Here is a 12,598-nt window from a genome sequence, read left to right on the forward strand (position 1 = left end):
CCCCTATCCCTTGACTTATAAGCCACGTATACCCTCAGACCAACTCCATTACACTTGTGGTTTTCAATCATGTCACTCGCTTAATCCATTTTTCCATTATCCAATTCAAAATTATGCAGTACACATCATTTAATTTAATTAATATAATAGAAAAAATATAACATTTTATCAACAAACATATGAAATTGAGTAAAAGAAAATAAATAAACTTATGAAGTCTATAGCAGTACACTCTAACTAGTAGAAAAACAATTCAAAGAGAAAAATATGTAATGTGGCTAAAATCTTTTCATTACAGTTTATTTTTAAAAATAATTATTTTTATATGTTATTTATTTATTTGTTATAACTTACAAAAAAATAAAAACTAGAAAGAGTTCTATAAAAGTTGCCTAAAATCCAATCTCTAGCAGTAATTTTATTCTTTTAATTAAATTATTAACCATTAATATTTATTTATTAAATGAAATTTTTTGACTAAATTAATTTTCTTACTTTGTCAAACAAACAGGGTAAATAAATCATAAATCATCTTTAAATAATTAAATGTTAAAATAATATCTAATTATTTTTTACAAATAGTATAAAAGTTGTTTACAATTTGCAATTTTAAATTTAATTATAAATATTGAATAGAGTTGGTGATTCTCCAATATTGCATGGAGTGGTATCTCCCTAAATCAATTTTTTCCATAAAAAGACTTCGACCAATATCTACATTAATTGATACGTGTATAAAATAGTTTTACGCAGAAATGCAGAAGGTGGATTTAAATAAAAATTAATATTATATAAATTATGAACAAGTGTTTTCTCCTTCATACATAATTCAAAAAAAGACTGATTCTAAAAAGAAGATTACAGTATAATCTATAATCACTCCCTTCCCGTATCAACCAATCTCTAATCTCTTCCCTTAATTATCTCTCTCTTTCTCTGTTACTGCCTCTCCCATTCTTCCTTCTATCTCACCTTTTCCCTCGCCGGAACTTGTCCGACCGATCTTATTCCGCCATTCTTACCGGCGATCCAACTCCGATGATTCCTCACTATGATCCATAGCTTTCTCAATCAACCAATCACTCTCTACCACCGTTCTCCATTACCTTCTTCACCTTCTTCTTCTTATTCACTTTTTTCTTCGTTTCGCTTTCAGATCCGTTTCCCTTTGATTTCAAAATCGAGGGAGAACAAATCATTCATGGATTAGGATCACCCGATGAAACGCTTTTCCCCATGCATCTCACAAAACCACTCGCTTCAACAATCATTAACAATTTTTGAATCAGATTCTAGGGTTAGGGTTTGCTACGTAATTTTGTTTCCACAAAATGTTCAAGAAAATTATGAAAGGAGGGCACAAAAAGCCCTCCAAATCCGACTCAAACGATCCTCCTCCGTCTGGTAACAACCGCAATTCATCTGCACCTTCCCCCAATGTTGTCGTCAACCACGCCTCACGTGGCGGCGCCGGAGGAACTTCTGTTGCTAGTTCTGCCGCTAATTTCTCCATGACTCCAGCCTCCGGAACAATGGAACCGGTTCCTTTGTTCCGTGATGTTCCGGTTTCTGATAAGCAGAACCTCTTCCTCAAGAAGCTTCACATATGCTGCTTCTCGCTTGATTTCACCGATACGCTGAAAAACGTTAGAGAGAAAGAGATCAAGCGACAAGCTTTGATGGAACTCGTGGAGTTTATCCAATCAGGTTCCGGTAAAATATCGGAGAGTTCTCAGGAAGAGATGATAAGAATGATATCTATCAACATTTTCCGGTGCTTACCACCGGCATCTCACGAGAATACCGGTCAAGAGCCTACCGATCCCGAAGAGGAGGAGCCTTGTTTGGAGCCAGCTTGGCCACACTTGCAGCTCGTTTACGAGCTTCTTCTCAGATACGTGGTTTCCTCCGATACTGATACAAAGGTTGCAAAACGGTACATTGATCATTCCTTCGTGCTCAAGTTGCTTGATTTATTTGATTCTGAAGACCCACGTGAGCGTGAGTATTTGAAAACCATTCTGCATCGTATATATGGAAAATTCATGGTTCATAGACCATTTATTAGAAAAGCAATTAACAACATTTTTTATCGGTTCATATATGAAACTGAGAGACACTGTGGTATTGGGGAGCTTTTGGAGATTCTTGGTAGCATTATTAATGGGTTTGCTTTGCCTATGAAAGAGGAGCACAAGTTGTTTCTTGTAAGGGCTCTTTTGCCACTGCACAAACCTAAATCGGTTGCTATGTACCACCAGCAGTTATCTTACTGTATAACTCAGTTTGTTGAGAAGGATTTCAAGCTGGCTGATACGGTTATTAGGGGCTTGTTGAAGTATTGGCCTGTTACAAATTGCCAGAAGGAAGTTCTCTTCCTTGGAGAACTTGAGGAAGTGTTGGAGGCTACACAAGCTGCTGAATTCCAACGCTGCATGGTTCCACTTTTCAAACAGATTTCCCGCTGCCTCAATAGTTTTCACTTTCAGGTTCGTTGAAATTTGTTTTCTCTTTTTTCCTTTTATAGTGGTGTGATGGTATTTGGGACTTGTGACTCCATTTTTTTAATTATTTTTGTTTATATGAATTTTCTATGTTGTTTGTTGAACTGTTACTTTCTATGTTACGAAAAATTATGCACCTCCTCTATGTTTTTTTTCCTTAACTTGCCATCCTTCTACTTAAATGTGGCTGCTTGTTTTTAGTAATATCAGTTTCACATGCCTAATTAATAAAGTTTGATTGTCATATTCTTTTTCTGTTTCCCCTTTCCTTTATTTTGCGTACAACAATGGTAGTGTTTAGTTGCTTTTATGTCATGCATCTATTAGTGATGTGCCATTTGATGGGGAAAAAGGGTAAAAGAAAAACTTTGATATTATGGGGAAAAAAGGTAAAAGAAAAATTTGATATTATGTCGTTACCTATACCTATTAAAGTAAGAAGATGCTTTAAGTTCATGTTTGACTTAATTTGTTTCTTCCCTTTCACACATAGAAGTGCAAATGTAGTTATACTTAGACCCATGCACATGTTTTTTTTTGCATGTATGGGGTTTTTAAGTTCATTGTTGTTCATCAGCTGCTTCAAAACTGAGTACTAAAGTGGCAAATTTAACCAGAACTGGAATTCAATTGCTGGCTATTGTTTGCTTGTAATTAATTATGAAACTATAGCTCCCCCATATAGAAAAGATGATAGAATCTCATCTTAGGTTGATTGGGTACCACAGCGATGACTTGTAGAACCACCATGAAGGAGGGTATAGATCTAATAGTGAATACTGAATAGCCCGATTATTAGATGTTGAGAGAGACCAAGGAAACTGAGAAGCCAAACCTTTAAGAGGGATTTAAAATTTAATGATCTATATTTTTACTTGATTCATAATAGCCATTATGATTTGATCCATGTAGCTGACTCAGACAACTCCACCTAGTAGGACAAGGCTTTGGTTGTGGTTGTTGTATCAATAATGGAATTGTAAGTGTGAATTGTATCTTTTTAAATTTTAAAAAGACCTTGACCGTAAAATAAAGTTTATATAGATAACGGCGTATATTTGGTTTTGTAATAATAATTTCTTATTTAATACCTCTAATAGGGATGTCAGTGATTTGCGATACATACAAATTATTTTAGAAATCTTGTAGGTTTCTTTCTTACTATTTATTTTATCCTTTTTTAACTATGTCGAGACATGCATGTGATGATGATATTTGAATGATGCCAACATCATTGGAACTGAATATTAAGATTGCAGCTGTGCTAAATATGGTTTTAGATTTTAGGGTCACCAGTTCTTGGCCCCACTGTTTATTGGGCATATGCAACACCTGTCTTGATTTAAAAGCGTGAGCACATTCACCTCTAGCACCTAACTTCCAATTCTAGAGTTCAGTTTGACTGCATGGGAGTCATATGCTTGTCACATGACCTACGTGCTAGAAATAAAAACAAACAACTTGAAATAGGAAATACAGATGAACTTGTTCTCCAAGATGCTTTCCTGAGTTCCTCATTCCTTTATCAATGTGGAGGACCTATGTTTTTCTCTCAATGATATTTGAATGATGCCAACATCATTGGAACTGAATATTAAGATTGCAGCTGTGCTAAATATGGTTTTAGATTTTAGGGTCACCAGTTCTTGGCCCCACTGTTTATTGGGCATATGCAACACCTGTCTTGATTTAAAAGCGTGAGCACATTCACCTCTAGCACCTAACTTCCAATTCTAGAGTTCAGTTTGACTGCATGGGAGTCATATGCTTGTCACATGACCTACGTGCTAGAAATAAAAACAAACAACTTGAAATAGGAAATACAGATGAACTTGTTCTCCAAGATGCTTTCCTGAGTTCCTCATTCCTTTATCAATGTGGAGGACCTATGTTTTTCTCTCAATGATATTTGAATGATGCCAACATCATTGGAACTGAATATTAAGATTGCAGCTGTGCTAAATATGGTTTTAGATTTTAGGGTCACCAGTTCTTGGCCCCACTGTTTATTGGGCATATGCAACACCTGTCTTGATTTAAAAGCGTGAGCACATTCACCTCTAGCACCTAACTTCCAATTCTAGAGTTCAGTTTGACTGCATGGGAGTCATATGCTTGTCACATGACCTACGTGCTAGAAATAAAAACAAACAACTTGAAATAGGAAATACAGATGAACTTGTTCTCCAAGATGCTTTCCTGAGTTCCTCATTCCTTTATCAATGTGGAGGACCTATGTTTTTCTCTCAATGAAAGAGAAATGAGAAATATTTCAAATGGACGTATTGGGTTCTCATAAACTCCCTGCATTTTTCTCCAAGACTCTCCCACAAAAACACTTTTTGTAATGAGAGTTGCTCCTTTATGAGGATATTTACTTACTCAAACTAAACATGTAACTTCCAACTTTTGGAAAGCCTGTGTTATCAAAACTTAATAACTAGTGCTATATCACATTCTATTGCTAGAGATCCAAATTCCAATATTCTTTAATTCACCAGCTTCCCTATCAGTTATACACCTCAGTTGGTGATTATGCGTGATAATTTTCCACACCCCATCCATCAACGTAGCTGTTTATACATGCATCATTAAAGTGTTTCATAGGCAAAATATCTATAAGTGGTAATGATAGGGACTTGAGTATTATGACATTGGCTTGGTTCTTCCCCCTTGACAACTAGCTTTTAAAGGTGGGTTCTCCAAGTGCTTGGGTGCTTATCAAATGGTACCAATGCTGGTTGTCGATGTGTCAAGAAAGGCTACCTATTGAGGGGCTGATTGGAAAGTTTGAGTGAAGCGTCTTAAAATTAATATGTTGGGATGTTGGCTCTTAAGGCTGGTGTCTATGAAGCACGAAGACATATAGGATTAGGTGTGTCCTTGTTGTTGTACAATAAGTGGCTACTGTCTAAAAACTCAAACAAGTGTCCAAAAAAAAAACTTTTTTTTCTTCTTTTCTTTGACACAACTTGGACAAATCTATGGGAGTATGTGTTTCACATTAGTAGTGTCGACGTGCCTGTGTCGTGTCAGGAGTATGTGTTTCATAAGTTAGTGCTATTATATAGTAGGGACTTGGTATAATGGGGTTTCTAAGTCCCACATTAAAAAGTGTGGAATGCAAATGCCAAGGCTTTCCAAGTGCTTAAGGTTATGTTTGGGAGTTTGTAGAAAATGGAAGAGAAGGCTTTGGAAGGAATTAGTGGAATGGAAAGATGCAAATACCAGGGGTTTCCAAGTGCTTAATGTATTTGAAAATTTATTCAAAATCCCCCAAATCCAATGCATTTTTTTAGTTCTCCCATAGTGGAGGGTTTTAGTTCAATGAAGAAAAATAAAATCTCATGCAATGTGGGGGACTACTCATTCTCTCCTTCCCTTTACTCTTTCCTTTATCCTCAAAATCACCAACTCCCTTTCCCTCCAAACATAGCCTATGTACTTTTCAGGATTTGATCTTGTTTTTTTTGTTGGATTTCACTTGATTTAAGTAACTGGTCACCCATTGATCAATAATTGATTTTGGCAGCAATTCATTCATATCAGTTATAATATTGTCTCTTTATCATTTACTTCCAAACAAAAAAAAAGTGATGTTAAATTTTCAATTCTAAATTATGATGAAATTTTGTGACTAACTCAGTATCTAGAGAATAGTCATCAGGAATTGATTGCTCCTTAATGTTTCCTTCTGTGGAATTGAGTTTAATATCTATCTAGCGACTGTTTCTTTTTATTGAGTGTAGTGCATGTTTTTGAATGATAAATAAATCCTTTGCATTGCATGTTTCTGAACGGTGAAACCCCCTCAGAGCATGTCTGTGGTATCTGCCAGCTATTTGAATTTTTTTGAATGGCTTCAATCCAAAGGGATGGGTTGGGAGTGCTCTTTCTCTGTCACTTCAACAAAATATCTTATGTTTGTATACCACTAGCAACTGCAACTGCTGTCGATAATGCTATGAAGATCTGCATCAGGGCAAGAAAATAAAGCACCCCCATGAGCAGATTTTTTAAAACTGTAAACAGACTGGAGATGTAATGATATATTTTGCAGGAAGTTGAGATCCATTTGGAAATTGTTAGGCTGCATTACTAGAAGATAAGGCGTAATTAGAAATAAATGCTTTAGTTAGGAAGTTATAGTTGAACCTACTGTGGAAGAAATTGATAGAATCTCACCTTAAGTAATTTAATCATGTTTGGAGAAGACAGAAGCCCTAGTTAGGAGAGTAGGGTGGGCAGTTCATTGGTTACAGGAAGAGGAAGACCAATAAAAACTGTCGGTCAAATCATTTAGGGTCCAATATGCCTATTGATCTACATAGAGGACCCTACCTAGTGAGGAAAAGGCTTTTATTGTTGGTGTTCTGTTCTAAATCTGTAACATAGTGCATTCATTGATTCTCTTGAACTATTGTTCTAATCCCCTTTTTATTGAGATTATTCAGCATTTCAGCTGTAGTATCAGTGTGGATGTTTTCATATTCAGACACATACTTCAATGATTTTATTGTTCTTTAGCAGCTGTTAATGCCAAATTTTTGTTTCTTGGAAAATACTATTGAGTCTGAAAATATTCAGACTCAGGCTTTTGCAAATGTTTTTGAGTTTGCTTCATTGACCGCCATAATAAGGCTAAGAAGGAGGTCTTTGTCAATATAGGATTGAGGACTTCTGTAGCTTCTAAGTTTTTGTTATAGTCTGAGTGAATTCTGTGATTTACCTATGCCAAATTTTAATTTGCATGCCCTTTTAATTGGTGTGTTGGGTTCCGAATCTTGATCAGTTGGAACTGAACTTTGTATGCTGTTATAAATTTTCATGGTTTAAATGTTCCCTCAGAAGTCTTTGCTTAGAAAAACTTGATATGCAGGTTGCAGAGCGAGCCCTCTTTTTGTGGAATAATGAGCATATTGTGAGCTTAATTGCTCAAAACAGGACTGTGGTATTACCAATAATATTTGAAGCGTTTGAGAGAAATATTGAAGGTCACTGGAACCAGGCAGTTCATGGGCTGACTGTGAATGTACGCAAAATGTTCATCGAAATGGATGCAGAATTGTTTGAAGAGTGTCAGAGGCATCATACAGAGAAACGGGCAAAAGCCAAAGATGTGGCAGAGCAGCGGGAATTGAACTGGAAGAGACTGGCAGAAGCGGCTGCACAGAACGGCGTGGCAGATATGGTCACAGATTAGTCTTGCTAGTTTTAATGCCTCAGCTCTGGAAGTGTGAATTAAATAGGTGGAGGATGATGAATATGCTCCTCTTTTTCATTTTGGTGCAATTATTTATTGGTTTCTTTTTTTTTTTGTCAGCCTAATTCTTTTCTCCTCTTCCTTCTCCTTATTATATCAGTTGGATAATTAGCATTTTGAAGAAAGCAGTGATTAATGTACTTATTGAAGTTGTTAGCAAATGTCTGGTGCTTAAGAAATATTTCTGTGAAATACTTTCTTGTATTTGTCCCTTTTTGCAAAGATAAATACGGAAGATTTCTTTTGCTTTGTTTGATTTCTTCGCTCATTAAAACAAGATCGTGCTTTTTGTTCACTATGACTTTGGAAGTCAAGAGAGAATGGAATGAGAGGGCTATGGATGGTGGGGGGGATGAGGAATAGATGAAAAGGATTGAAAAACCTATTCAAAACCCTCTCATTTCTTCTCTGTATTTTTGGAGTTTCTCCGGGTTTTGATCTATGGTTGTTGAAGGCATAGCCTACTGTCTATGCCCCCTTCTCTTTCTTCAAACTTTTTGTTAAGGTAGTTGAAAGCATTGTCTGGGTAAAGCAATAAAGTAAGATCGTTGCATATTGATGCATATAGTAAGCCATTGCCACAAACTAGTAGTGAATTGTCATTCAAGTAAATAGAGTTTCATTGCTGTGATTTTAGGTGTAATAAGGTCTAACTATGTCATCAATTTTAACAATGACTTGTATTCTGTAAATGAGCTAATTCAACATTGAATTCTCTCCATGCAACTCGGTTTCAACATTTCACGACCAATGGAAAGGCATGTTAACCATTCGATGAAATTGATGGTTATCATGTTCAAACTTCTTTTAATAAGGTAGGTTGTTTTGTCCTTTACTGTTCTAGTGTTCTGTTTGGTTATACCAAAAACACTAAATCAATAAATAAATAAACAAGTTGTACAAGTAGGTAACATAAATAGAACATACTAATGAATGAATAACAGAAAAATATGATGATATATATGTGCGAGCAATTCTCCCATGAATAACACAACTAATCAAAAGTTTTTTTTTTTTTAGGTAGTATTAAAATATGTTAATACAAATTTCAATATCCGTTGTCATTTTGAATTTCTAATTAATTTTGTTTATTCACCGTTTAATGTTGTGTCACTCATCAATAACATCAATTTTGAATCCTTTCCGATGTATCTAGTCTAAAACTATACAACAACAAAAAGATTCATCCATAATTTTATATAAGCTACTGTATATTTGACTAAATAACAAGAAATATTGTTAGGTTAGATGTCTTGTATCAGGTTCGAACCTAGTTAGATGTCTTGTCTCAGGTTCGAACCTAGGACTTCGCAGTTGTATGAACTAATTAGGTAAAATTTATTATATCTTTCTAACACAAAAAAAATGTCAAATAAATATTGCTGATGCCAAAAATCCAGCGTATATATCTAATCTTAGCTAGAAAGATATGTGACTTGAAAAATAAAAATCTTTAAGAGGGAAAGAATGGCCTAATTAATTTTATAGTTTGATCATATATATATTACAGTTGTAATTAATTATTATTGCTAAGCCAATAGTTGGTGGAGTTTCCACACAGATTTTCATTTTCTCTTTTCCAACTAATATGTATGTGTATATATATGTGTAGCCTTCATGAATGTGGAAACATATAAATATCAAGTAGCCCATGTGACTCTTCTTGGGGAACGAAGGTGGGATTCCCTTGCAAAAAAATTCATATATAGTCTTGCATTATATATCCAATGTCAATAGAAACATTACCATTATGAAATAACAAGATAACTAAATAAATAAATACGTGTAAAAGGTATTAGATTATTGAATATGTATCAAACATACACTACTAAATTCTCTCGGCAACAATTTTTAATTAAAAGAACGCCATCATTGTGCTTCCCACTTAAGAGGATCATATTGGCCATAGTGTTGGTCAAAAGGAAAAGAGAAGACTATATGTTCATCAATTAAAATAGAAAATAGAATATAATATAAATATATATACATATAATACAAGCAAGTCTTAAATTAACATACATGCATAGAAACGGCCACAAGTTGCACATGTTTTTCAAGACAAATAAGACGTGTGATCCTTGTCTCATTTCTAATAAACTAACATAAATTGAGAAAGCTTGAGAATAAAACCTACCCGACAACATATTTACATCATCCTAATCTAATCCAAAGTTAATTAAGGAAAATAATTAAAGTTCACAACTCAGGTAGGCCAACACAATTAATTAATTGATTACTATCACTTTCAAGCCAAGTTTGCTAAAAATCTGTTCAACATAGGTACGGACTCGTTATATCTTTTTATCCTTTCAAATCCTTGTGATTAATTATAGGGATGCTTAGGTTAGGGTTTGAGTATTTGATAATTTATTTTGTCCTCATGTGGGTTTTAAATATCAAATGATAAGATATTATTCTAAAAATAGTATGGATATCATTCAATTTATTAACAAAAATGATTATAGCTAGTTAATGGAACAATTAAAGAAAAAATGGAAAATAAAATAAAAATAGTTTCCAAAACATGAAGAAATTAAAAAAATAATGGGTTATCTTTGCTTCTCACATTTTATTTTTAAAAAAAGATTTAGTGGCAAAACTTACACGCACTAAGTGTAGAGAAGAAACATAGTGTCAGTTTGAATTCGCTTCCTAAAATATATATCAAATGTCCTACAACCTTTACAATAATGAAATTTCCCGTCATGAGATGCACTTACGAGACAAATTATTATGAATAGACATAAAAGTAAATATAGTTAAACTTTTCAATAATGAAATATTCATTTAAATGAAAATTTGACAATGTGAGTTGTTATATATTTCCTCTAATTTGACATTTGAGTCTAAGTATACCATGACACTATATATTTCAGGTGTACTTTTAGTGATAGTATCTAATATGTTCAAAACCCTTGAAGACAATCGAAGAGAGTCTTGAAATATGGTATATGATCGTTGACGATGGCTTCATTTCAAGTGGAGGATATTTGCAGACACTCTAACACGCTCAAATAAGTAAGAGTTGGTGAATGAGACGTGATGGATAATCTGTACCTTGTTTATGAAAGCATAATCCTATATATAGAGATTCCTCGAGGGATGATGATATGGCAACAATTATTCCGTTGAAGGTAAACTGACGCAAAAAACAGGTAGTCGTCTGATTATCAATGCGCAGTTGTGATCGATTGAGGCGAATTTTGTATTAGAGTCTGAGTTTAGCCTCGAGAGACACAAGTTGATTGACACTTGTTGGATTGGTTTGAGGCCCAAATTGGTTCTCTTGGTGGGCCTTAGTTCGGTCTGGAACAATGCTGACATATAATTTCAACATTTGTAAACACAAAATGAAGACATGATGACTAAGTTTTTAGTAGATGTTGATGGTTACACAATTTGAGATTTTATTTTGAAGAGTGTTGTTTAATGATATCATTATATCTTAAGATATACATTAGAATCATATTACAAATATTTTTTTAAAGGCTATGAAGAAATACAGTTTTCTAATTCAAATCCTTTGAGAGTATGAAATAAAGCCATTTTTAAATAATATAAATAGTATTTTAAGAAATAAATTATTTTGGCAACGGTTTTTCACCTTTAGACTATGTTAGACAAATAATCTATTCTCGTAGGATATTTAAGGCAACTGTTTTACAATTGCAACGGAGTAAAAATTGTTGTTGTCTTGCAACACATGCATAAACTGTTCTTATAGGATGTCTAAGACAATATTTGTTTTCAAGTGTTGTTGTTTCTTAAGAAAATCATTGCGTAAAGAAAAAGTACTCCCTTGGTTACCACTACTATAAAACTTTTTTCATGTATTTCAACAGTTTTTACGTATAACTGTAGATAAAAAATGTTATAGTGTTTCAACTAACCAAATTGAAGAATCAAAAGCTTTAAAGAACCGTTTGCCTAGTTATTACCTTTTCAACTTTAAACAATTAAACTTCAGGAGCAATATTGAATTAATGAGGTATTTGGATAGACAATTTAATGAAAGTCTAATAAATTATCATGTGAAATTTAATGAAGAATTTATTCGTAAGCTATTATGAGAAAGTTGTTGAAGTAATTACAAACATATTTAGTACAACCTAAAGGTGTGCAATGCTATGAGTTGAGGCGCCATAAAGTGTAGTGTTCAATTCGTGTTGTTTACAAATTCACTTTCCTTTAACAGATTGCTAACTATTGGTATTTGCTTATTGAAAAAAAAAAAAAAAAAAAAGCTAAATTACATCCGTGGTCCCTTAACTTAATTTCAGGTAATGTTTTAGTCTTTTATCTTTTTTTTTCCGACTTGGTCCTTTATTTTAATTTTAAGTGACAATTTGATATTTTATATTTTAAAATTTCAACAATGTTATCCTTTTTTATACAAAAATTCAAAAAAAAAATCAAACAAAACTCATAAAGTTAATTATATTCTTCAATATAATACAAATTTCATTAAATTCGTAACGCAAATCTTCAAATAAACTCATATTTTCATACTTTATTTGATATTGTTAGGAATAAAGGACTAAATCGGGAAAAAAAAAGATAAAGGACTAAAACGTTAATTGAAATTAAGTTAAAGGACCACAGATGTAATTTAGCCTAAGATTTTATTTAGATTTATAATTGAAGAAAATCTTTGACCAAGTTGAAAAGAAGATTGGTCAAGATTTTAAGAAGATGTGATCAACATCTTATCTACAAGGAGATTTGATCAATATTTATCACAAGAAGATATGAATTATTTAAAAGAAGATTTGATCAATATTTATCACAAGATATGAATTATGTACAAGAAGATTTGATCAAGATTTATCTA

General features: G+C 33.4%; 1 protein-coding gene across 1 annotated transcript; it reads left to right on the forward strand.

Moving 5' to 3' along the window:
• Positions 1-807: 807 nt before the first annotated feature.
• LOC101492752 (serine/threonine protein phosphatase 2A 57 kDa regulatory subunit B' beta isoform) lies at positions 808-8,023 on the forward strand. Its single transcript, XM_004515855.4, has 2 exons — positions 808-2,489; positions 7,384-8,023. The coding sequence occupies exons 1-2, from the start codon at positions 1,332-1,334 to the stop codon at positions 7,705-7,707; spliced, it is 1,482 nt and encodes a 493-aa protein (XP_004515912.1). The 5' UTR covers positions 808-1,331; the 3' UTR covers positions 7,708-8,023.
• The last annotated feature ends 4,575 nt before the right edge of the window (positions 8,024-12,598 follow it).

This window comes from Cicer arietinum, chromosome 4, assembly GCF_000331145.2.
Source record: "Cicer arietinum cultivar CDC Frontier isolate Library 1 chromosome 4, Cicar.CDCFrontier_v2.0, whole genome shotgun sequence".
Lineage (NCBI taxonomy): Eukaryota > Viridiplantae > Streptophyta > Magnoliopsida > Fabales > Fabaceae > Cicer > Cicer arietinum.